General features: G+C 54.9%; 1 protein-coding gene across 2 annotated transcripts in view; it reads left to right on the top strand.

The window, feature by feature from the left end:
• Positions 1-653: 653 nt before the first annotated feature.
• SPNS2 (spinster homolog 2 (Drosophila)) overlaps positions 654-25,646 on the top strand; it is a 37,870-nt gene continuing 12,877 nt past the window's right edge. For both annotated transcript variants that reach the window (XR_550209.1, XM_008568680.1), the window contains exons 1-3: positions 654-763; positions 14,083-14,148; positions 24,169-24,305. Coding sequence is in view for 1 of the 2 variants with exons in the window: in XM_008568680.1 (XP_008566902.1) it covers positions 24,186-24,305 (120 nt within the window). In the remaining variant the exon portion in view is untranslated. The remainder of the gene's footprint in view (positions 764-14,082; positions 14,149-24,168; positions 24,306-25,646) is intronic.

The following is a 25,646-nucleotide window of genomic DNA, read 5'->3' as shown; positions in this document are numbered from 1 at the left end:
TAAAAGAGCAAAGTTTGAGGGTAGGCTATCCATAACTTACTTCTTTTACACAGGGTAAGCAAAATGAATTAAGTTCTCATTCTATATTAATTCATTGTTTTTATGAGCGTATTTAGAAACCAGCAGTTTTAAAAATCTTAATGATTACCAAAAAGAAAATTTATTTCAAATGTCTCTGGATGGATAGTGCCTCTGGAGTACACTACTTTCACTTTGAATGCGTGTTGTAGTTGTGGATGAGTAATATTAAAATGCCGTAAACAGCAACACTGGACTACTTCTACAGCAGTCAAGCATGTGAAACAGCCCTTAAGGCTTTAGCAGTTCTCAATCCTGACTTTCTCTGTGCCATAGATGTTACAACCCCACAAAATTATATATAGTATATACAGACATACTCACACAAAACACACTTTTCCCTCACATTGTGTATGGATGGGTCACAGTTGTTCTGTTTTTGTTTTCTTCAGTATAACAGAAGGTGAGGGTTGGAGCTTGCAAGTATGGCAGCTGTGCCAGAGAGAGCATAAAGGATGACAAACTGGCTGACGGCAAGGCCAGAGCAACAGAAAGAGGACAGTGGGCAGGAGCAGCAGTTATAGAGAGGTAGTATTTTCACGAGCAGGTCAGGAAACGTGATGATGATGGGGCCCCGGCGCGCAGCAGCCCAAACCGGCCAGCTTGGGCCGCGGGAGGGGGGCAGCCGCCGCCATCCTCAGCTTGGGCAACGTGCTCAACTACCTGGACAGGTACACCGTGGCAGGTGAGCGAGTGCCCCATCCAGCCCGAGGACCAGGACCCCCCGTCTCGAGGTACCCCAGGGAGCTCTTGGTCTCAGATCCCTATATAACAAGCCCTACGTGGGGTCCCTAAGGACCCTCTGCTCAGGCACAACTGGGCAACTGATGCCTCCGTGCTCCGTGGGTCCAATCCAGAGCCCCCACCTCCCCCCATCCGCCCCCCAGGGCTAGGGGTTGGAGGAGTCCCCACCCCTGGGGCAGCCCGCGCGTCCTCGGCAGCCCTTGACGGCCCACCCGTTGTCCTCTTCTCTGAGAGTCTCCTCTGCTTCTCTCTGCGTTCTTGCCTCCGCGCCCCCTCCTGCCGCAGCCTCACGTTTCCCGGCCTCTCCTCCCCTTCCCCCAGCCCAGGCAGTCTGTCCGTCCGTGGTCCGTCAGTTCCTTCCTTCCTCCACCGCCTCCACCCCCCCGCGTGCGTGCGGCGAGTGCGCGCGCCCTTTGCGGGTGTGCGCCAGGGAGACCGGGGTGTGCGCGCGTGGCGGCGCGGGTGTGTTTGCGCGTGTGAGCGTGTGAGCGTGAGCGCGTGGCTGACAAAGGCTCCCGGCTGCGGGGAGCTGAGGAGGGAGGGGCGGGGCGGGGCGGGTCCGCGGCGCCTGGGGACCCAGGATGCGGTTTGCAGCTGGCCCTGGCTAGAGGCCTGAAGACGCCTCCCCCGGCTCTATGGAGCTTGGGGCCTGGGGTAAGGCACAGGCCTCTGGGGCTAGAGAGGGGCGGCCTCATCTGAGCGTCCCCGATCCTTGGGGATGGGATTGGGGTCGATAGAACAACTGGGTCCTAGTCCCAGATTTGCCCCAATTGTGCTTGGTGTGTGACCTTGGGCCACCAGTCTCAGCTTGTGTTTAGGTCTATTTCCCCACTTGTGAGTTGGTTGATCCTGGACTTTTGGGGGATGGACCTGGTTCTGGAATTCTGTTATCCTGGCTCCCCTCCCCAACTTCTCAGAGGTCTAGGGGTAGGGACTTGCCCTAGATTGAGCTGCCCCTGGCTGGGAATGGCACAGTCTTGAGAGGAAGGACTGTGGTTAGGCTGGCATAGGTGGGGGCTCCCTGTGGGAGGAGAGCAGTACTGTGTACCTGGCATGGTGGCCCAGAATGTGCCCAACCACAGCTGAGTAAAATCTGGAGCTACAAAAACAAAGAGAGAGAGAGAGAGAGAGAGAGAGAGAAATTTTGATTCTAAAGACAACTTTGTGGTGATTGAGAGAAGAGAGCCCTGGTGTAAACCACATGTCACCTAGATGCCCTTTTCTGGGCTTTGGTTTCCCCCTCTGTTGCAAGGAGTTTTTGGAGTTTTGTGTCAAGTGGAAGGGAAGGACTCTGATGGGAGAGCAGAGGTTTCCCCCTTCCCCCATTCCTGCTTTCAAAGTCCCTTGCTTCTCCTTTCCTCCACTGGAGGGAGTTGGAAGTGGGTACCAGTGACATTAGTTTCTGGGTCGGGCTGTCCCCAAGAGATTCTTACTTTGGCACCCCTAAGTGCACCATCCCCTGTCGTGTATGTGCCATGTTGCCTGGGACCTGGGAGCTTAGGTGCCACCCTGTGGGGAGAAGTCAGAGAATGTCAGGGACCTGTCATCAGTGCAAAATAGGCTTTTGTACACTTAGGGGAACCAAGGTCCCAGAAAGTGGACGACAAAGCAAGTGTAAGATCTATCAGTAAGCCGCTGCCTGGCAAGAGGCCTCCCACCCTGTCTCAGCTGGGGAAAGAACGGTCCGCTTGTGGCGCTGTCATACTTTCCAGCTTGTTTTTCCGGCCCCAGACCACCCCTCTGACGTTCTTATGGGAACTGACTCTCAAAGGAGGAGGGGGGGGAGGGTAGGATCAGGGAGGTCTGGCGCTTATCTGCCCCCACCTTTACTTGTGTCGTAGAGTCAGACTGTCGGAGTGGGGGAACAAGATAGAAAATTTTTGGTGAATTGGTAAGGGGGCTGGGGGATGGGGAGTGGTGGCTAAGAGGGGTGTGGGGCAATAGGGAGGAAGGCCCGGAAAGCCCTGTGCAAACACCCGCCTGGGCTGTGCATCACTCCCTGTCCTGGCCCTGGCGCGGGAGCCCGTGCACTGCCCCACAACTAGCACACAACATACACAGATTTCCTCTCCGGATAAGCCTTGCTCCCCCCCCTTCTCTATGGTAGGCCTCCCATGCCCCCCTGTCCCCTGTCCCCAAGTTCAGTTTTTAGGAATATTTACTATCTCTATGGTGACTACTGTGGTTTGATGTGTCTTGTGCCAGGGCCAGGGGAATGTTCATCCCAGGCCTGAGTCCACCTGTTGCTGGCTGGCCCAGCTGGGACAGAGGCGGGGATGCAGACACTCCTCTGCTCAGTCACCTTTGATGTTTGCGCCCACCTGGCCCCTGAGAACCTCACAATTGAGCTCCAGCTCCCCCATCAAAGAATGGGGGGAGTTCCCACTCTCCTTTAAATCCATCCTGTACATTTCTGTTTTTTCACGGTATAGACCAGCTGTATCCAAAAGGAACATGAGGCAAGCCACATATTAATTTGAAATTTTCTGGTAGGCAGACTAAAAAAGTAAAAGAAATATGTGCAGCTAATTAATATTTTACTTAACCCAATGTATCCAGCATATTTCAACATGAACTCAATATAAAAGTTACTAATGGGCTACTTAGTGTTGTTTTTCATACCAAGTCTTCAAAATCTGGCATGTGTTGTACATTCACAGCTCATGTCAATGTCACAGTGGCTAGGGGTCACCAGAGAGGACAGTGCAGGCCTAGAGCTTTGCTGTCAGAGTTTGAGGCCAGGCTCTTCAGCTTACCAGCTGTGTGACCTTGAAGACATCACCTGAGCCTCCTGTGTGATTATTTCCCCCTCTCCACCTCCTGGGTTGTGCGGAGTAAATGAGAGTGTATCTAAAGCACCTGGGACAAGGACAGGCTCCTAGGAGGGCTTCACAAATGTCAGCTGCCTTCTATTCTATGCCTCTGCTCAAGCTGTGCCCCTGCCCGATGCCCTTCCCATTGTTCTGTTTATGACAGTCCCTTTCAGGACACCTTTACAAACTCCTCCCTTCTGCACCAGGGCTGGTCTCCATCCTGGGAACTCTAGTAGCTTGTGCCTCTGCTCTGCCATTCCCAGTGCCACCCGGTGATCCAGTTAATTATGGTGTCCTCCCCATGAGAACCCCCTGAGGGCAGCAGGCCTCAGAGCCAGGTGAGTAGGGCCAGGCTCCAGCTCCTGCTTTTCTTACTGAGCATTGCTTCAGTTGGATGAAATTGAGGGAGCCTAGAAGCCTTGTCTAAACCCTTCCCTCACCTCTTGTGCAGATGGGGACACTGACGTCCAGAGAACAAAGGCACCTACCTAAGGTCACATGGCCAGGCAGAATAGGGCCAGAATGCCCCAGTGGAGCATTCTCTCCAGCCCCAGGAGCCTCAGGTGGAGGTGGGGGCATGCCCCCTGCTCTGTCCCGGAAACTCAGAGACCCTGCTGGTCAGGACAGGAGCCCTTCTGGGCAGATGAATTTCAGTTCAATTTAGCCCAAGCAGTTTGAGCTCCCCCAGGGCACGTGACTCCTGCTCCCATGATCCCTACCAACCCAGCAGCTGCCCACTTGTGACCGCCAGGTCAGGAAAAGGAGGGAGCCCCTCAGGAGAGGGTCTCAGGCCCACTCTTTCCAGCTCTGCCCCTGGGCTCCTGTTCTTCCATCTGTTAAATGGAAGCAGAGCTGAGGGTGTAGGTGGCAGCGTTTTGCTCCTGGAACCAGGTCTAGCAGGAGGGACTGGCCCAGGTCCCGTTTATGGTTGGTGAAATGACTATTTGGGAACTAAGATCCTTACCTAACTTCTCTGGTGCACCCGTTCCCTTCTTGAGACCTATTTTCTTTCCCTTTGATCCAGCTCATGGCAGACTGGGCACTTGGAGTTGGGTGGCGTGGGGGCTGGTGATGAGAGGCAGAGCCCTGCCCTGGGGGAGTCCTTTTCTGCCAAAGAAGCTGAGACTGGTATCCATGGCAACCGCTCACTAACACAAACCCAGAAGGAGAGATGAGCACAGGCACGCTGCAGGGAACACGGGCCTAGCAGGGCTGGGGGGCTTCCCCCGGGCAGCTGAGCAGGGTGCAGAGGGAGGGGCTGCCTCTCCTCTCAGTTCTCTTTTTGTCTGCCCACTTGAGTGTGCCGGAGCTGATAGATGGGGGAACTGAGGCCCAGGGTCTTTTACAGGGTCACCTGGGTGGGTAGGGGTCAAGCCAGGCCCAGGCTCATAGCTCTGTGGCTATCTCTGTGGATAGGGACAGCCACCTTAAGGATAAACTCTGCCCTGCACCCGTGTGTAGCCCTGTCCCCTTAGTTGGCTCTGCCCTGGTCACTGCCACATCTGCACTGGGGGGAACCCCAGCTGAGGTCTGAGGGGTGGGGCACCTAGAGCGCCTGTCTGGCAGGGTCACCACCCAGGTGAGCTGCTGGGTGGCCTGGAATGCCAGTGCCCTCGTGACTAACTAGAGCTGCCCGTTCCCTTGCTCCTACTTCCTCTTCAGGCACCTTCGGGTTGGTTCTGCCAGCACCTCCACTTTGCAGTTGACCTGTCGGGGGGAAGTACCTTGAAACTCACTACCTTGTTCTGGCACCCAGGGCCAGTTACCACCCTGGCCTGTGCCTTCGTTTCCCAATTTTGAATGGGGGATTAAGGCCTCAGGGCTTCAAGTTGCAGCCTGGTCTGAGAATGAGGCTGTCCTCTCTCTTCCCCACTCAGGAAGTGACTTTTGTTTCTGCCTGGGTGTGGGGCCTGAAATCTTGAGGGTAGGGGGATGAGAATAAGGCAGACCAAGAGAACACTGGCCTGAACCCCAGGCTTCTGGGCTGGGCTCTGCATTGGGCCCTGAATGTCTCCTGGGCTTGGCCAGCTTTGCCAGCTTTGCTGTGTGAGCCGAGGCAGATTCTGACCCTCTCTGATCCCTGTATCCACTATAGATGATTTTGTTTCTCTCTTGCTGTGGTCATGGTCTTGCTCCCTAGGGTAGCGTGGGGCACTTGGTCTTAGGAACTCTTATCTGCTGGTCCCCAGCTCTGCCTGCACCTTCCTCGTCCAGGATAACCAGGTCTATTCCCCAGAAGTTGCAGCAGCCGAGCTCAGGTTCCCCTGGTGGGTCTTGGCAGTGCTCTGTTCTCTTTCTCTGATTCTCTGGGCTGAACCAGGTGTCTAACTCCTGGTTTTTAACTGCATTTTCTTCCACCTCCATCATAGCACTTATCTCTGTATAGGGTCACCATCTCTCTCCAACCTCATAGGGCTGAGCCTGGTCATCTCTGTAACCCCAGCATGCATAGGAGGTTGGCACAGGCTGAGTGGCAGAATTGGGCTGACCCAGCCCTGCCTGACACCAAAACATATCCTTCTGGGTTGAAAGGGCATTGATATGTTTGGATAGCCCAGGTTAAGGACAGGACCCTGTTGCTTATGCCGGGGCTTCTCTGATGGTGGCCGGTTCATTCCTTTGGTCCTAACCAGGGAACACAATGAGCCTCTAGCCTGGCGTCTCCAGGAAGGAAATGGGAGGAAGTGGTCAGAGGTGGTCCCTGTCTGCCCAGTCCTCAGTCTTGACAATGGAGCCTCCCCACCCCCAAGCTGGGCAGAGCAGCTTCTGTACATTCAGGAGGGGGCTGTGGTGGCTTTGCCCTGTCTCTTCTGCAGATAGGGCACACGAGGCAAAGGGCTGGCCCCAGGTCACACAGTGAGGCCATGTGAGGCAGAGTGTGGGTCTGTTCTGGATCTGGTCCCCTCCTGGTGACCGTGAGGTTGACCGGTGGGACCCTAAGGGAGCTATGGTGAGGGCAGAAGCATTTGCACAGAGCAAGAAATAAGCAGGATCAATGCACCAGCCAGAACTTGGAGGCTAGGGATGAAGCCCTGGCCCCCTACCTCCTTGGTCCTCTGCCCTCTTAGAGACCTTGCTGGGGTCTCTCTGCACCTCAACTGGTAGCTCTATGAGGTTCTTGTGGTCCCTTCACTGTCAAGCATGGATTTGCTGAATGGCATCCCAGGAGGCAAGGAACATGATTAGGCTTTGTAAACTGTAAAGGGCTGTGCCTGGGAGGGGTGGTGTTACATGGTCACACTACTGTTTGTAGCACCCATGTGAGGACAGCTGGTGTGGATGTTGAGAGACTTGTCAAGCCTCTTCTTGGGGAGTTGTTGGGGTGAAGATGGGGGGGGGCCGGCCCGGTGGCGCACTGGATGGTGTGCCGCTTGGGAAGCGCGGCGGCACTCCCGCCCAAGGGTTCGGATCCCACATGCAGACCGGTTCCCGCTCACTGGCTGAGCGAGGCGCGGGAGCAACACCGAGGGTTGCGATCCCATTGCCAGTCCCTGGTCCGGTGCGGGGGCAACACTGAGGGTTGCGATCCGTTGCCGGACACGGAAAAAGACAAAAGACAAAAAAAAAAAGATGGGGAACACAGGCCAGGTCCAGGAGCTCAGAGGCCACCTTAGCCTAGCTCCTGCTTGGTCCCGTGGACTCAGTCCCATTCACCTTCTGCATCTCAGTTTTCCATCTGAGAGGTGGGAGCAGGAGTGGCTGGTCCCCTTGGCCACTGAAGCAGTACACCAGGAGAAGGCCGAGGGCTGTGGGCTTGAGCTGCACCATTCTGAGGGCTCTTATCTCTTCCCCACTCTCTCTCCCCCATGTCCCTGCCTTATCCTGTGTCAGTGTTCACACTGGCTGCACCCTCCGTGGGTCATGATAAGGCTGTGTTCACCTTGTCCGTGGCCCCTGGTGGTCTTGGGAGTCCCTAGGCCAGGAGGGGGCCGGGGAGGCTGATCTGGAAAAGGAGTGGCTGTGCAGAGCCCCCAAATTGCTAAGGCAGAGTCTGGTTCCAGGAAAGCTGGCCCCAAATGATAGACTGGAACCACAGGACAGAGGCCCGGCTGCCCGGTCCCGCCCACTCTGGGCATAGAAACACGGTGGGAAAAAGGGAGGGCTCTCTCGGCTGTGGGGTCTGTGGGCAGGGCTCTTGGGAGGGGAGGGGTGTTTTTCTAAGGGTCCGATGCTCTGGGCTGGGAGCCTTATCCTCATGGTCCCTGCAGAGATGACCACTAGGCTGTCCAGACATCGATGGCTCAGATTTATAGGATGACATGGGAGTATGGGGTCCACACATGTAGAACAACCTCAAATGAGATTCAGGAATGGACCCAGCAAGGCTGTGTTGGGATCCCAGGCCATTTATCAGAAGGCCACCGTGAGGCTCAGAGCAGGAGCTGGATACTCCTGGAGATCACTCAGCTGGTTCCTGGTGGGTGGGGGCAGGATCTTGCCCAGTGGATCTTCAGGGGCAGGTATGAGTGTGTGTGTTTGAGAGCCTGGGGCCCTGGCTCAGGGACTGCCTTGGCCCTATCCCTAAGCTGGGGGTTAGAGGGGGGTGTGCCGGCAGGGCCAGGCTGCGGTTTCCCAGCCTCAGCCATCCAGAGCCAGGTCAGCAGAGCCAGGCTCTCAGGCCCCTATAATTACCAGGGCGGGAGCTGCAGCCAAGCACTGGAGCACGGGTAAGACTCCCAGAGTGAGCAGGCTCTCAGGCCCCCACACGGGGACAAGGGTCGCTCTGAGAGGGACTGGCCCATGGCAACATGGCCCATCCTTCAGACCCCTAGGCCCTGTCTTTCAGGGCATCTGTTCCCATTTTGGAAAAAAGAAAATTGAGGTGGGAGTTCCCCGTTGCTCTCTGGCTATGTTCTGCCCCACTAGTTAATAATCACTGATAACATTTTGACAATAATTGAATACCTACTATGTGCCAGGCACTGTTTTGTTCTAAACACTTTATGTGGATTAACCTACTTAAACCTAACAACAACCATATGAAGCCGGTCTTAAAATTAAGCCATATTACAGAGGAGGAAACTAGCACAGAGAGGTGAAGTAATTTGCCTAAGATCATATAACAGGGACTTAAACCCAGAGAGTCTAGTTCTGGAGCCCACACTCTTGAGAATTCAGCTAAGCTGCCTGCTGCTCTGAGGGAGGCTCAGGCAGGGTGACATGGAGTGATAATGACGGTGCTTGGGGGAACAAGCTTGAGCATCAGATGGCCTGTCCAGGCTGACTAGGCAGGAAGAAAACTCAGGATCATACTGTCCGAACCTCACATCTGAAGCTGGTTTAAGCCGAGGGCTCCCAAGGTCAGTGTGGGTTTCCTTTTACCCTTTGGCCTTTTGGAGGACTCCATGACGTCAGCAGGTTGGGCCTGGCTGGAGGAGGGAGGGGATGCAGGACCAGCAGTGATGGGGGGTCACTGTGAGCATCTGGGAGCAGCTGGCTGGGCGAGTCAGGGCCAGTTTGTATCCAGCTCTGGGGGTGCCTTGAGGTTACGGGCATGACTTCACTTAGGGCCTCAGAGGAGGGAGAGGGACTCCCTGGTTGATGTGACCTTGGATCTGGGCCCTGGAGGGTGAGACAGATCTTAACAGGGAGAGATGGACATAAGGAAGAGGGCACAGTTGTAGTCGAGGCCTGGAGGCCTGCAGGCTGTGATGCACAAGTCACGGGGTGCTCAGGGCACCCAGGCCAGTGGTTTCCCATCACCTGGGCAGTGCATTGATGGATTCTTGGGCCCCACTTCTAGAGAAGGTGATTCTGCAGATCTGGGGAAGGGCCCAGGAAGCTGTGTTTTAACAAGCACCCTCCCTAAGGGAGATTGGGGTTCTCAGGAATATTTGGGGATCACTGATCTCCTGATTTACACGGAAGAAATGGAAGACCAGGGAGATGAAAGACCACAGCTAGTGGTGTTCCCCTTTGCCTGGAGCTGAGGGGCTCTGTGTGTGTGTGTGTGTGTGTGAAGAGGAGACTGTGGGTGGGAGAAGAGCTGGGTTAGGGCCAGATCATGGAGGTTTCAAATGCTAGAAGTCTGGGCTTTATTCAGGCAGCAGTAGGGAGCCACCAAGAGTTGGTGGCAAACATACTCAGTGAGCTGACACTCTTAGAGCAGTGTCTGACCGTAGTAAGCACTCGATGCATGTTAACAGGCGCATTATGGTTGCTGTTATTGGTAGTATTACTGCACCAAGGGCCTGGGCCAGTGGAATCTGAATTCATGGGTGATTCTGAGGCCCGGTCAGAGTTGACAACCACTGGGCAACAGCATTAGCTCCTTCAGTCCAGAAACTGTCTGTGGCATCTAGATCCCCAGCCCAGGACCTAGAACTTAGCAGGAGATTGGCAAGTGCTTGTGAGACTGGGCTGCCGGAGGGATGCCTGGTGAGCAGGCAGAGGCTGGAGGCAGGGAGCCCAGGGAGGGGGCTGGCTGGCAAGCAAGAGAAGGAATCGCTGGGGCCCATTCATGGGGCTGAGGGAGGTAGTGGGTATCACAGCCGACTCTCTGGTGTCTGGCCTGGGTGCTGCAGAGGAGCCGCTCTGGGAATGGGGACCAGGTGGTGAGCCGTGGAATCAGAGTCCAGCAGGCTGGTGCATGAGGGATGAGGGAATCTGTGGAGTTGAGCCACCTGGGGGTGGTTGGTTTCAAGGGGGGGTGATGAAGGTGAATGTGCCAAGTTGGGGAGGGGAGAGAACGCTTGCCAAAACTTTAGCTGTGAAGGGAGGAGAGCAGGATGGTTCTCACCACCAGGATGAGAGGTGTGACCACTTCTGATGTTCAGGAGACAGAAGCCAGGAGGGACTGAAAGCATAGCTTAAACCAGGGGCCAACTCAGTGCAAGATCCATGCAAGGCAGGACAGACAGTTAGCCTAGAGCAGGGGACGGTTGGCCTTGGACAAGAGGTGAGACCCGTGGGGACTTGGGAGGGCATAACTGTTATCAATGGATGAGAAAATTCAGGTGTTCCTGCTGTTCCAGAATGTTTTCTTGGGGGTGAGGGCGAGGGCGATTCTGGGTGTGGACTTGGGGTGGCTGCCAGGAGGGCGTGCACCGTGGCTGTGAGGCACCTGGGGCTGTCTGTGGTGGGAGCCCCACCTTGCATGCCCCAGGGCTGGTGGGGCTGGTGGGGTGGGCTCGGCCTGAGCTGTGGGAGGCTGCTCCTGGGCGTGAGGCCCGTCCTGTGACCCACCAAACCTCAGCCTCCAGGAAAGGGGCTAAAAATAAGGCTGTGGTGAGGAAAGGAGGGGGTGTGTGGGCCAAGCTAGGCTAGAGCCCAGAGGAAAATTTGAGGCAACCGGCCGAGCTGCTGTGACACACGCTTCCTGTGCCAGCGGCCAGTGGGATCTCACCCTCCTGTGGCCATGGCCCCTTCCAGGACCAGGAGAGGGGAAACAAGCCCAGAAAGGCTCAGACAGGGCCTGACCTCAGGCCTCATGGCTTGCAGGAGGCCCTGCTCCCTGGGAAGGTTCTCTTTGGCTGGGCTCTTGGGGGTAGTGGGGCGGCAGGGGGCATCCAAAACTTCCTGGGGTCTGGACTGCCCAGGAGTTCCCAGGGACCTTGGATGTCGGTCTCAATGTGGAGAAATATTCCTCCCCCTACCAGGAGCCCTATGTGGTAGAGGAAGTCGGGGGAGGCTTCCTGTAGGCAGAGGCAGATGCCGGGCCTCTGAGTTGTTGGGTGGGGGTGTGTCCCGTTGGATGGCTGGGATGTGCTGCAGGGAGGAAGCGAGAGTGTTCAAATTTGCTGTGGACACGGGATGTCTTCATCATGGCCATGCCGATACGGCCTCCCTTCTAGAAGGTGAACCTGTGGCTACTGCAGATCCATGTCTCTCCTCGGGCCTGTGGATGGGGACCCTCCTACTTCCGCCTGACTCTACCCGTCCTTTTGTCCACCCAACACCAAAATGTGACAGTCCCTGTGCTGGGTTCTGGAGGTGACTTGCCATGGCCCCCACCTTGCTTGTGGTCTAGTGGGGGGTGAGGCAACACTCACATCCACCCCACAAACAGTCCCTGTGGGCCGGTGGGTGCTGGGCCCCGGGCCGTGGGGCAAGAGCGAGCCCCGCAGAGGCAGAGTGGCAGGAGGACGAGCTTTGGTTCTCTGCAACAGACCTGGTTTCAAATCTCACCTCCAAAACCTAATATACTGTGTGACAAATTACTTCATGTCTTAGAGCCTCAGTTTCTTCATATGTAGAATGGGGTGCTAATCATAAATACCAGCATAGATGGCAAGGACAGAAATGCCATCTGTAGGGCCTCACACAGTGCCTGGAACTTAACAGGAACCAATATTTAGTGGCTTTTAGCTCTTGGCCGCAGTGGGTCCAAAAACTCAAATCCATGTCCTTATGTGTCTTCCCTAGAGAACTAACGAATCCTAGCAGGACCAGTGCTAAAACAAGGATGGCCGGGGAAGAGTGGGGGCAGCTAACTCACTGAGCGTGGTGGGAGGGGAGAAGTCAGGGAGGACTTCCCAGAAGAGGAGGTATCTGAACTAGTCTCGAAACAGTGGTAGGAATTAGCACTGCTGACAAAGTTGTACAGGTTAGAAGAGGAGGTATGTGGAGTCGGGGGGCCATGAGTAGTTTGGGGTGGCTGGAGCATGGGTTACAGGAGTGGGGTCCTGAGAAGTGAGGCTGACAGGTCGAACCTGCAGCCTGTGGGCTGGTGAAGGGCCTGGGTACTGGGGAGTCAGAGGTGATGGTGGCTATTCGAGAGAGGGATGCGATCAGATCACACATCCGGGCTCAGGAGAGGGAGTGGGTGGGGGCTGGGAGGTGGACGGCTCCCAGAGATGGTCCCAACTGTGCCACCTGCAGGCCCTGATGGGACTGTGAGCTTCTGAGGCTGGGCCGGGCACCTCAGAAGTCCCACTTGATGGCCCTGCCATCCACAGCTCTGGATCAGCCCCTGGATTCCGCCTTCAAGGCAAGGCCACAGCCCGCCTTGGTTATTAAGTCATTAACTGGGCCTTGCACAGCCTCTTCATTATGGGTAATTATGGTAAATCCACTCAGGGCATTAACAAGGAAGAGGCCGGCTTCTTTGGGCTGTCAGGCTGCTGGGACACCAGCTGGGTCTGGACCTGCGTCCCACAGAATCACTCAGCGCCCCAGGAGGGACGGTGACATTCCACCCTCCCCACCCCTTCCGCGCCTCCAGCCCCAGCTGCCAGACTGGACCCTCATACAGTTCTTAGAGATTCTACTTTCCCCACTTGCCTGTAGTGTGACTTTGAGCACATGGCTTAACCTCCTATGCCTCAATTTCCTCATCTGTCAAGTAGGATAATAGTACCAGTCCCATAGGGCTATATGGGGATTAAACAAATAAAGCATTTAATGCTCAGTAATGCAAGCCATCAGCGTTTTAATGCTGTCATCATCATCATCATCATCATCATCATCATGAAGAGCTCTGGGAGTTTCCCAGGGACCTCTGTCCCCTGCATGGGGTGCTCCAAAGGCGGGGCCCTGTCTCCTCCTTTCTCCCTGTCCCTTCTCAGTGCATGTGTGTTGTGGTCAGGGGGGCTCTGGCCTGTGGCCCAGGTCCTGCTATCTACAGAGAAGCCGAAGTGGGGGCCCTGAGGCCTGAGGGGTTAGGGGTTGTGTTGCAAGAGGTGGGAGGGGTCTAGGATTATGCTGCCCCCCAGCAAGCTACGGCTCTATCTGTCTGTTGGCAGCTATGGGTGGTTTCTAGGTGTCCCCCCATGACATGCAAAGCCCTAATGGGAGAGCAGGGGATTTGGGAGAAGGTGTGGCCTCAAGGAATCCCCTTCCCCAAGAAAGCAGGCCTGGGGCCTCCCCTGCCTCCCTCTGCATCCTGGCTGCTGCAACTGAAGGCTGGGGTCCTGGTTATAAGCCTGAGGACGCTGGTGTGAGCGTGTGCACGCGTGTGCTTGTACACATATGCAGGTGGGCCACCCCTGCCCTCTCCCCAGCCAGAGGAGTTTCACTGCAGCTTTCAGTGGCTGCCCACTGCTCTCTGGGCTGTGGGCTTTGTGGTGTCCCTGAGGACAGGGCCCATGTCTGTTGCTCAGGTTGCAGCGCCTGATCCAGGGTGGGCCACAGATGGACAACAGGCCGAGGCTGGTGGGTAGGAAACATGGCTTCCCAGTGGCCAAGTGACCACAGGGAGCCTCGCCGGTCTCTGCACTTCAGGCCCTGCAGTGGCTGAGTGAGGGCTGGGATCCTATCTCCAGGCTGACCACGGGAGGACCCCATGGGGGCAGGAAGGAAGTCTGGCCTCCAAGGGGCTCTGTAGCCTGGCTAACCTGGGCAAGGTGGAGGTCACAGCAGGATGGGAGTTCTGTAGATGGGGCCAGGCTGGGCCCTGCAAAGTGGGAAAGAGGGCTGGGCTGGGATTGGGGGTCACCTAGCAGGGATGGGGTGATCGGGACACCTGGGTGTCAGACATCGCCAGTAAGCATGCTGTCTTCCCCTGCAGGCGTCCTTCTGGACATCCAGCAGCACTTCGGGGTCAAGGACCGAGGTGCCGGCTTGCTGCAGTCAGGTGAGGCCCACCTCCCACCTTCGTCCCCTGCCCAGGTGTTGGCATCTGGGTCCTCCTCCTGTTGGTCATTCTCCACCGGGTCTCTTCCCGGTCTGGACTCCTGGAAAGAGCATGGGCATTCATCCGAATCTCACTGATGCCACCCACAAATGGCGCCACTAATTCTCTAAGCCTCTGCTTCTTTCCTTGTAAAACAAAATGCATACCACCTGCCTGAGGGGCTATGGGAAGTCTATGAGTGCAGGCCGAGGGCCCAAGCCTGCGGAGGCCACCCTTCTTTTCTTTCTCTTGGGTTGTGGGGCCTCACCACCCGGTGATCTGGGTTCCATCCTGAGGCCGGTGAAGGGGACTCCTTAAGTCAGTAAGGTAATGCCAAAGAGCCTTGGTGACCTGTTTCCATCTCCTGCCCCTCCCCCCATTTCTTCCATTACTATCAATCCTGGGAATCACCTCCTAGGTGACAAAGCAGAATACTCCACCTGGTCAGCCCCAGAACCATTCCCAAACCAGGGCAGGAGCCTGAGAACCTGTATTCTGGGCTAGACTTGGGCCCGAGGTGCCTTGCCCCCTATTCCCAGGGGGCCCCTGTCTTCTTGATGGGCTGCCAGAAGCAGGGCCCCAGCCCCTAAGCTGGGCTGGGGTAGAGTGGGAGGCCATTAAGCAGTTATCCCAGATTATCAGCCCCTCCCTCTGGAGGCCATGTCTCCCTTGTCCCTGCCCTAACCCCCACCTGGCCCCGTGGGACCTGAGCTTCTGGCTCCCTGGCCTTCCCCCTGGCTGTGGCCACAGTGGCTGTGCTCTCAGCAGGACCCCTCATGCCTGGGTGGGGACTCAGTCCAGTGCTGCATCCCAGGGGCTGGGGGCAGGAGGCCTGGACCTCATGGCTCCAACCTTGCTGTGTGACCCTGGCCTGGTCTCTGCTCATCTCTGGGCCGTTGGCCCTGGAGTCCATCTGACTGTGGGGCCCAGTCAGATGTGTGGGAGAAGGTTGATGGTCTGCATTCCAGTCCATGAACCCCTTCCCCTGCCTGGGCTGTCCTGGGAGAGAGGGGGTGGAGTGAGCTGGCTCTGTCCAGGAACCTGCCTGACCTGTCTAGGTGGCATTCCAGTACACACAATGCCTCTGTGAGCTCATAGACAGCCACAGCCACTCAGCCCGCCTGGCCACCTGTCCTTATATCCCATATGGGGTCTTTGGGGCTCAGAGAAAGCCATCTTCTCTCTGAGGTGATGTGATGGCTCCAGGGCTCAGTCCTAATAAGTGAGACTTGTCTGAGCTAGGATGGGGCAAGGTTATGTGGTCCAGTATCCCCTACGGGGGCCCAATGCAGGCCAGGTCCATTGCCCTGGCAGACATCACCTCTACCAGGCCATGAGTCCAAACCCCTCCCCTGCCCTTTCTCGGGCCTCCCTGGCTGGGCCAGAGAGAATCAACCTGCACGGCAGTCTGAGACAGGTCCCTCCAGCCTCCTGGGCTTTGCACTCACAGTGACCAGCACTTATAGCCAGGAAGATGGAGTCCAAGCCAGATGGGAGCATGGGAGGGAATGGGCTGCCAGCCTGGTGAGCAGAGGGCAGGAGAAAGCCTGGCCATGTGGCCCCTGAGTCACTGGGGACCTGGCCCAAGCTTCACGCTCTCCTGGTCTGGCCTTGCTGACTATCTGCAGCGAGGCTCTACCCCGAGCCTCCTTCATGTAGCCCCCAGTGAGTGTGGTCAGGGCCAGCACAGCCTCCCAGGGAGTGAGTGCAAGGTGTTGGCCCCAAGGCAGGTGTGAGGGTCGGAGCACCCTGGTTCCTTCTGTGGTTATGTCCCAGGCTGGCTTTTTGGCTCATGAGAGTGAAGTCGCACAGTCCCTACGTATCCCTGGTGACCTGACTGGAAGTGGACAAATCACCCGCGGGCATCATCTCGTTAGATTCTTCCAATAATCCTGCAGGCTCCCTTTGTCTGCTCCACCTGCCGGATGAAAAGGCAGAGGTCACAGAGGGAGACATTTTGTTTAAGGTCTCATGGTGAGAGAGTAACAGGTTTGGAATAGGGACCCAGACCTCTGCTCATGCTGCCCACTCGGCTTGGGGGGTCCGAGTGTCTGGCATCTGGTATCTTCAGGGTGGGTGCCCCTGGGCCATGTGAGAATTCTCAGCACTCTCAGAGAGCCGCTAGTCCTCACCCCATAGCCCTTACCTACCACCCACTCCTGTCCTCACCCCTTCATCTATATGAGCCAAGAAGCCAGTCGAGCTAGACCAGGATATGACTTGGTGAGCAACTAGGCAAGTCACCTAATTGCCTGTGCCCCAGGCACCTGTCTCTTCCCCAAGCCCGATAAGGTCGGAGCCAGGTGGAGGGCGCCAGCCAGGTGTTGGTGCTTGCCCAGATCAAAGGGCCAGGGCTGAGAGTGGGGCTGTCTGCTTGTTTGTGAGCACCAGGGGCCAGGAGACGGGGTGGGGGTGGGGGGTGCCTGAGGATTAGGCCTGGGCCTGCCCCTCCTGTTTCCCCTTGGGACCAGAGCACGAAAACTGGCTTGGCAAGAGCCCACTTTCAGCAGCCCCCTGGCAGGTTGCTGCGGGGTCAGACCTGGCGCTGAGTTGCCTGCAGGAGCTGTAGCTCAGCCTCTGTGAAAGCCCACAGCAGAATTACAACTCGTGGGTCTTGCTGTTTTGGGAAATCAGGAGCCCCCATGGCCTGCACCTAAAGGGACAGCTGCCACTGGACCTACGACTTGGCAGGCCCTGTGCTGGGCTCTGCCCAGACTCAATCCCTGCCCTCAGATAGATTCCTTCTATCTATGGGAGCAAAAAATGTGTCATCCACCCACCACCCAGGCATGGGGAAACTGTGGGAGACCAGGTGGATGGCAGAGTGTGTATCGAGCTCTGGCTGGTGGCAGGTGGAGACTTCCCCGAGGAGCGGACATTTGAGTGGGGCTTTGAAGGGTGAGCTGGAGTTCAGGGGAGAGGGCTTCTAGTCAGTTTGTGATTGAGGAGATGTGAGAAACCCTCCTCCTCCCTCCAGGCTAGATAAAACATGCCAAGAAACCATGTTTAAATTACGTAGCTGAGCTTGAAAGCTAAAGCTGGCGGAGAAATTCCCAGGTGCCAGAAGCAAAGAGCTGAACTCAAAAACTGAAGTGGGAGATGGAACTGAAGCCAAGAGATGCAGTGTTTGGAGACCAGATATATGTCTTCGAAGCTTGTTATAGTATTTTTAATATAAACATTTTTATCATGAAAAATTTTAAACATACATAAAAAGTAGAGAAAATACTACAACAGACTTCCATATACTCATTACTCAGATACATCCAAGTATCACTATTCGGGCCCAGTTTCCAGGCTGGAATTTCTTCAGTCTGAGGACTGGGCAGAGCAGATGTGGGTTCATGTCACATGGGGGATTCAGTTTCCACCCAGAGCCTAAGGCAAGCTCTCTGATTCCAAGCTATGTCCCCAGGCTTTTGGGCAGTTTTTCTGGTGGAGTTCCCTTTGGTGGGTGCACATTTCCTTCCTTGCTCTGGCTTTATGCAGAGAGCCTAGTTCCAGGCCCTGCTCCATATAGGCCTGGGACTTCACTCCCTTCCCCGTGTAGGCTTTATGTGTCCAGGGACCCCAGCAGAAGCAAATCCCAAACTGCTCCTTAGGGTAGCCTTTATGACCCAGAGCCTGCACGGGACACTTGACAATTCCCACTGACGATAAACTCAAGTTAAAAATTAATGGAACACACAGGAAACTCATTTTTGTGAGAGGGAGTCAGCTGGCCCCTCAAATAGGAAGTAAAAAAGGTTGAAAAACTGCAGAGAATAGATTCGTCTTAAAGGGACTCTAAAATTAGGTATGCTTAATTTTCAAAGCTCTAAAGGAAAGTAGAATTTATAAGAATAGTACATTATGAAAAAAGAACAGAGATGTTTAAAAGACCTAAATTCAAAAATTCTAGAAGTGAAAATTGTCATTATTAAAATAAAAATTTAATAATTATATGAGTTAACAAGTAGACTAGACCCAGTTAAAGAGAAAATAAGTGAATTAGAAGATGGAGCTGAAGAAATCAGCATAAATGCAGCACAGGGAAGGGGGGGTGAGAGTGAAGGTTGTCTGTGACACTGCCTGGCTTTAGTGACTTGTGTTTCATCAGCCATGGGCTGGTGTGGGGAGAATGCAAGGGCAGGAGGCTGGACACTAGACAGGGTCTGAGTGTGAAAGGCTTGAAGGCTGGCGTAAGGCATCAGGATTTTCTCTGGGGCAGTGGGGAGCTAGAGAAGGTTTTGGAGCAGGGCAGGTTCATGTAAGATGAGTGCATCCAGATATTCACTCTGGAGCCGAGTGAGAGAAAGGGTGGCAGAGAAGGCTAAAGGCTGTTCAGGGCTGGGGCTCGTAAGATCACAAGGAAGCACCAGGATGAGGGTGGAGGGGTCTGGGGAAAGTGGGGACAGAGGAAGAACCAGCTCAGACTGAAACCAGACAGTGCCTCTGCTTTGGGGCTGAGTCTCCTTCTGGCCATGCTCCCCTCCCCTCTTTGGTCAGCCCAACAACATCCTCCTGCTTCAGCCGACTTGGGTTTTAAGGGCAAAGCTGGGCAACCCCTGTGGCTGTCCCCCTAAGGCCCTCCTGTTCACAGGGAGGCCTGAGAGCCTCATTCACCCTGAGCAGGTATAAAGGATGGGGTGGTTTCCATTCTTCCTGCAGGAGATCTGAGCACGGTGGGCTTTTCAGCACCAATGGGGCCATCTGTCCCGGGTCCTCTCCATCAGCTTGGCTGGCCTGGGCTGTCCCACCCAACCCACGCTTGCCTGAGCATCCTCCCTGCCCACAGGATGTGGAGGACGGTGTCTTTTCCAAATAACAGGACAGCCTGAGTCTGAACTTTGTAAAAATAGCTCTGGTTCAGCCCAAGCTGAGGCAGGGGCCAGTGCAGGCTCCCAGGCCACAGAGGGATGCCCAGGGCTCCTCCAGCTCAGACCTTGCCCCCTCCTGCTTCAGGACCATCTTCTGGGGTCAAACAGGCTGGTGTGTGGTACAGGTGGCTTCCCCCACCATGGACGGGGTCCTGAGGCTGCCTACCAGGACGGAGTCCCCAGTGGAGGTTATTCCGAGCTTCTGGGTGCTGTCAGTGAGTGGTGAGCTCTGGGGCCACTATGAGAGGTGGACAGTACCTTGGGCATGTTGTCCATCCCCCGTCTCTCTGATGGCCTCTCGCCAGCCCTGTGAGGAGGAGGGAGCGAGGTGTGTGCCCGACTCCTCCCTGGCTGCTGTCTGCGGCCCTGCCCCCTCTGCCCTGGCTCCCTGCCCCACAGCTCCATTGTCCCAGACCTGTGGGCTCAGCACACGTGAGCTGACGAGCAGGGCTTCCCCACACCCACCGCAGGAAGCCCTGGGCGCGCTGCGGGAACTGCTGGGAAAGCCGCCCCTACCAAAATCAGGGGTGGGGCAGCCAGTCTGCCCAGAAAGCTCTCCTCAAACAAACAAAGACCACGGGGTTGCAGGGTGGTGGGCAGGGGAAGCTTCTAGCCTGGGGGCCCGGCCTGTGCTGGTCTTTATTTCAACAGAGCTGCCTGCCGGCTGGATGAGTCAATATGTCCCCATTGGGGCAAGGTCCCCGTGTGCAGACCTTTGCCTGTGCTGCTTCTCTTGCCAAGAACAGTCTTCCCGATTGTGTTCAGGGCCAGGACGGATCCTCACAAGGATGGCTCCCATCTCCTCCTGATCCTAGACTCCTTTGTCCCCAGAGAGAAGGCACTGAGGGGGCAGGCAGTGTCCAGACTGTCCCTGCCTGTCTTGCTATGTCATCTTGGGCAGGTTCCTTTACCTTGTGGGACCTCAGTGGCCCCAGCTGTAAAATGGGGTCAGACGTGATGAGGCTCAGGTGAGCTAAGGGCATGCCGGTGCTTGGTGACCTTCGTCAGACTGGGGCCAGCAGGCGGCGTTGGGGTGTGCCTGCTTCTGACAGGAGTCTGCCTATGGTTCTGGATGCTTCTACCCACCTATGCAGCCAGAAAGCCAGAGGTCAAAGAGCCAAGAGGGGCTGCCTTCCTGCTCTGCTGTGAGCAGGAGGCTGGGGATGGACCGGGATGGACCAGGATGGCCGAGGTCTGGCAAAGGCCTGACTTCGGTCCCTCTCTACCCACCCAGTGGGGGCTTTTCTCTACCTTGATGGGGAGAACAGAGCATGCTAAGGTTCTCCATTACCCTGTAACTAAAAACCAAACCTGGTCCTGGTCTGTAGGGCCCAGCCTCCCTCCACAACCTTCTCACGCCGCAGCCTGACCCGTCTCCTTGCTGTCCCCAATACACCCTGAACTTTCTCTGAGCTTGGGAACATCAGCTGGGACCTTCCCCCTCCCCAGCCTGGCAGTCTGTGATGTGATTTAGAGCAAGGACTCTGGAGTCGGCCAAATTGAGGTTTAAATTCTGGCTCAGCCATGCATTAGCTGTGTGACATCACTTCTGTCAGCCTCTGTTGTCTCCTCTGTGAGATGAAGATAATAGTGAGATAATCTGTGCATACGTCCAGGGTACATCCCCGAGCCTCACCTGTAGTAAGTGCTCTGTTAATGATAACTGCAGTTGTTATTCACAGTAAGCATTATGCCTCATTGATCATTATACGGTATTGCTTATAATATTTGGAATTTATATTTTAGTATACGTTATGACTTTAAGTATTATCATCATGGTGAACTCCTATGCATGCTTCAATGCCCAGCTTTGACATCACGGTCTCCATGAAGCCTCCCTTCACTGTCTGGCAGGATTTGGTGCTCCTGGCTGGTTCCCCAGCATTTTAGTCCTTTAAATGGGGCAGCCCGTGGACAGGATCTGCCCCCTGGCCAGACAGGGGGCAACTCCTACTTTGATTCTTTCTGTCTGCTCCCAGCTAGCACAGACAGGCACAGAGAGAACTGTTCTTTCCTCCTCCCTGTAACATGCATAAGTCCTGATGTGGCTGGAAATCTCCTTCCTGCCCATGTCCTCATCGGATCTCAGGTAGGTCCTGAGAGGCCAGCCCAGCAGGAAAAATTCTTTTTCTAGATGTGAGGAAATAATTTCTGCCTTGACTAAACAAGGGCCCAGTGTTGACAGAGGCTGGCCCACTCTGGGCAGGGTGTGGCCTTAATTAAATACCTTATGGGCGTTATCTCATCCAGTACTCTGAGCAACCCTGCGGAGTTGCTATTTTTACCTTCAAATACAGATGAGGAAGTGGGCGTGCTGGCTTTGGCTTACACTGGCTCATGAGAGTTGATTGTTACATTTTCAGGAATTGTGTGAGCTGGTTGTTAAACACAACCATTGTTAAAAACTAAATTATATAAACACAATTAAATGAGTTCTATTAAGGAAAGGAAATAAATACTCAAAAGTCATCACTTCCTAGTTATCTGACTGTGTTGAACTATTGTCAGTGTTGTTAAGGTGAATCACGTCTCTTTCACCCGCATGGCAGGAGTACCTTAAGGTGGCGCGTTACTGCACATCGTTTCCCAGCTCTGCTCAGTGACATCACATCAGTAGCTTGAAATCAGCTATGGTGGGAATATTTACATCACCAAAACTGGCAAACACTATGTATCAGGGCTCCCCTGCCCCTTTTTTAGAGGCATGTCCAATGGTTAGACATTTATCAGCATGCCACGGAAGTTGAGACACAGAAAGCTTGTGACCTGCCCCAGGTTACCCAGCTAGGAAGGAACAGAGCTGAATTCGAGCCCGGGCAGTATATCTCTGGTTCCCAGATTCGAGCACCTCTATGCCGATTCTGCCCAAGGCCCCAACCCCAAATCACACAGACTTAGGATTAGCAGGTTCCCCTGCCCTGTGTCCACACGCAGTCACTATCTTGTTCTTGCTAGATTAAGAGGGGCAGTCGTATTCCTCCAGCCTAGTCCAGGGACCTCTGCCCAGCCTCTCTTCCTTTGTCCACCTCCCTCCTTTCCTCCATCCTCACCTCCCTCTTTCTGCCTCCCCGGGGACTCAGGTCCGTAGGGGAGCAGCCGAGCCCCTGTGTACTTTCAGTCCGGCAGTCAGAGGCCAGCCAAGTGGCTGCCTTGTCTGCCCACCCCTGGCCTTTGTCTGGCCATCTGCCCATCAGCTGTGGGACTGCCTTCTGGGGGATGGGATGGGGGCTGCTTTGCTGTGTGACCTAGGGTCTGTCCTGCCTTGCTCTGGGGCCCTTCATCCCACCTGGGACCTCCAAGGCCCCTCCCATCACTGACAGTGGCCCCCCCGCATGGAGTCCTCTAAGACTCTATCATTGTTTTGTTCTGGAAGAACAGAACTTGGTCATGTCACTCCTGTGCTCAGCATCCTCTAGCATTTTCCTTTCTCACCCGTGGAAGCCACAGTCATCACAGTGGGCCACAAGGTCCTACCCCATCTGGCCTTTCAATCTCATCTCCTACCCCTTCGCCTCGGTCCCTCTGCTGCAGCCACTGTGGCCTCTTTGCTGTTCCTCAGACGTGCTGAGTGCACTCCTGCCCCAGGGCCTTTGCACTTACTGTTCTTGGCCCAATATTTGCATGATTTGTTTCCTTATCTCCTCTAGGTTTTTGCTAAAATGTCACCTTCTCTCATCCTCCTATTTAAATTCTAACATCTGCTTTCTCTCTCTCTGTCTCATACACACATACAGTTCCTGTCTCCTGTTTCTGCCACGTTATTCTCCTTAGCACTTGTCACCATCTGACATATTATGTTATTTATTTATCTATTTATTTAGTCTATTTCTCCTCACTGGAATGAAAGCTCTAAGACAGCAGGAATTTTTGTCTGCTTTGCTCATTGATGTATCCCAAACACCTAACAGTGCCTGGTGCACTGTAGGTGAGAAAATTGTTTTTTGTTGAATAAATGGATGGTTGAGTGAAAGAATGACAATGTTTCTAACTGTCAGGAAAGCCTCTGCCAGCCACTAGGAACAGGGGTGGCTGTGTGACCTGGCAAGCGTGAGACCTGGGGTTCCAGGCCCAGTTCTGCCCTGATTTGCTGTGTGACCTTGGGTTGATCCCCTCCTTCTCTGAACCTCTTTGCCAAGTGTATTAGTCTGTTTCTCTTGCTTATAATAAAATACCTGGAACCGGGTGATTTATAAGAAAATAGAATTTATTGCTTACAGTTTTGGAGGCTGGAAAGTCCACAGTCCAGGGGACACATCTGGTGAGGGTCTTCTCTGGCGGTGGCTTTACAGCAATGGAGGGGTCTCACATGGCAGAAAATGGCAGAGCAGAGAGAGACTAACCTCTCCTGTGCTCTTCTTTAAAGCCCTCAGAACCACGCCCACGGCCACCGTTATTAATCCATTCAGTACAGGATGGTCCTAGAGTTCAGTCACCTCTTCAAGGCCCCACCTTTCTTTTCCTTTCTTTTTTTTTTTTTAAAGATGACCAGTAAGGGGATCTTAACCCTTGCCTTGGTGTTGTCTGCACCACGCTCACCCAGTGAGCCGCGGTCCGGCCCCAAGGCCCCACCTTTCAATTGCCATAGTAGGATTTCCCACCCTCGGCAGTCACAGTGAGGATGAAACCTCAGTGAGGCTGGGGGGGCCTCCAGTCCACAGCAGCAAGTATAACGAGGGGAGCAGTGTGGCAAAGTATAAGGAACACAGGCCGGAGTCAGAGGGACAGGGGGTCAAATCCCCATGGGGACATTACTGCCTGTGGGGCCTTGGGCATGTCACTTCCCCCACTGAGTCTGTCTCCTCGTTGGTGTGGTGGGTTGGAAAGATACACCAGATACTGAGTGGTAAGCCCTGGCAAAGCAACTGGCATGTAGAAAGTGGTCCATGAAGAGATCTCTACTCTTTTACAAAGTGCACAAGGGGCTCACCTGAAACTGAGCAAACCGTGGGCATGCCCTGGAGATGGTGGAGCTGCGCTGTCGCCCTAGCCCAGCAAGCCCTCTCTGGGCTGCTGCCTCGGGCCCCGGCCCGGGCTGAGATTGGTCCCACAGGCTGGGGCAGTGTGGGCAGGTGGCCTGACTGCAGGGACCTGGGCTGCCCCTCAAGCTCTCCTCTCCCCACAGTGTTCATCTGCAGCTTCATGGTGGCTGCCCCCATCTTCGGCTACCTGGGTGACCGCTTCAACCGAAAGGTGATCCTCAGCTGTGGCATCTTCTTCTGGTCGGCGGTCACCTTCTCCAGCTCCTTCATCCCCCAGCAGGTGAGGCTTGCCCTGGCTTCCCACCAGCGTCCCTGCTCCTCCCATCCCTGTGTCCTGCTCCCTCTGGTAGGTGGCTAGTCTTTGGGTACTTTTATAAACCAGCCCTGAAGATAGGTCCAACCAAGGGACTTGCAGCCCTGTCTGCCATCCTGGCTTTCGGAGAGCTGCCCTCTGATTTGGGAAGGATGCTGGGAACAGGGGAAGCAAGTCTGGCCTAAGGCCGAAGGTCTTGGGTTCTAGTCCTGGCTCTGCCCTTACCTTGCTGTGGGAACCTAGGTGAGTCACTACCCCTCTCTGGTTCTTGCTCGATTTGCTCTTTGTCTGATGACCAGTGAACTCCTTGGGTCACAGTCCCAGGGAGGCAAACATCAATTCAACATAAAGGAGATGTCACTCACTTGGCTCTTACAGTCCAAACTTTGTTGCCCACTCCACTTTGTGACCTGGAAAAACTTACTTAACCTTTCTGAGCCTCAGTTTTCTCATCTTTAAAATAGGGATAATACTTCTTAGCTTGCAGGTTTCTTATGAGAGATAACTGAACTAGTGAATATCCAGACTCTGGAATATGGTGGGTGTTAAATAAATCATGATTTCTGTTCTTTCTTCCAAAGAAGAGATATGTTACCTTGCGAGGTAATGAGTTTCCCAGTGCTGGGGGTATTCAAGCATGGAAATTACATGACAGGGGCTGTAGAGAGAGATGGAAGAAGAAGGAGAGAAGACCAGGATCTGTCCTCAGGGAACTTTCAGTCTGGCCCTGTCCTTGAAAGCACCCGGGCTTGGGGGTGGGAAAATGTGAGAGGAGCTCCCATGCGTAGAGCCTTCAAGATGTGCAGACAAAGTGCTGAGAGTCCCTGCATACCAGAGAGCAGTCTCTCGAAATACACAGGGTCAGGGAAGGCTTCCTGGAGGAGGCAGAATTTGAGCTGGGCAGGCGGGACTAGGAGATCAGGCCTTTGGTGAAGATAGCAGGGGCAGAGGGAGGAAACCCAGAGATGCAGAAATGGTTGAGTGTGTTGAGAGAATGTGGGGGAGAGCATTTTGGCTGCAAAGGAAGGCAGGCTCTGGGCCATGGAGAGCCTTGAATGCCAGGCCCGGGAGGGCCTGGGCCTCCTCCTAGGACAGTGCTGAGCTCTGCGGGAGTTTTAAGGAGACAGTGGTGGGGTCAGATTGACACTGATCGAGGGGAGATTGGAGGTGAGGGCAGAGGGAACTGACAGGTTAGCAGGGACAACTTTGCCTTGTGGGGCAGCTTCATGGAGGAGTGTCAGGCCCAGGTGGGCTCCAGGCCCAGAGTGGCAGGTAGAGCTTGGTGACTGCAGTCAAAAATAGGGACTG

Source organism: Galeopterus variegatus, unplaced genomic scaffold (genome assembly GCF_000696425.1).
Source record: "Galeopterus variegatus unplaced genomic scaffold, G_variegatus-3.0.2 Scaffold25, whole genome shotgun sequence".
NCBI classification, from domain to species: domain Eukaryota; kingdom Metazoa; phylum Chordata; class Mammalia; order Dermoptera; family Cynocephalidae; genus Galeopterus; species Galeopterus variegatus.
This window is presented reverse-complemented; position numbering and strand designations above follow the sequence as displayed.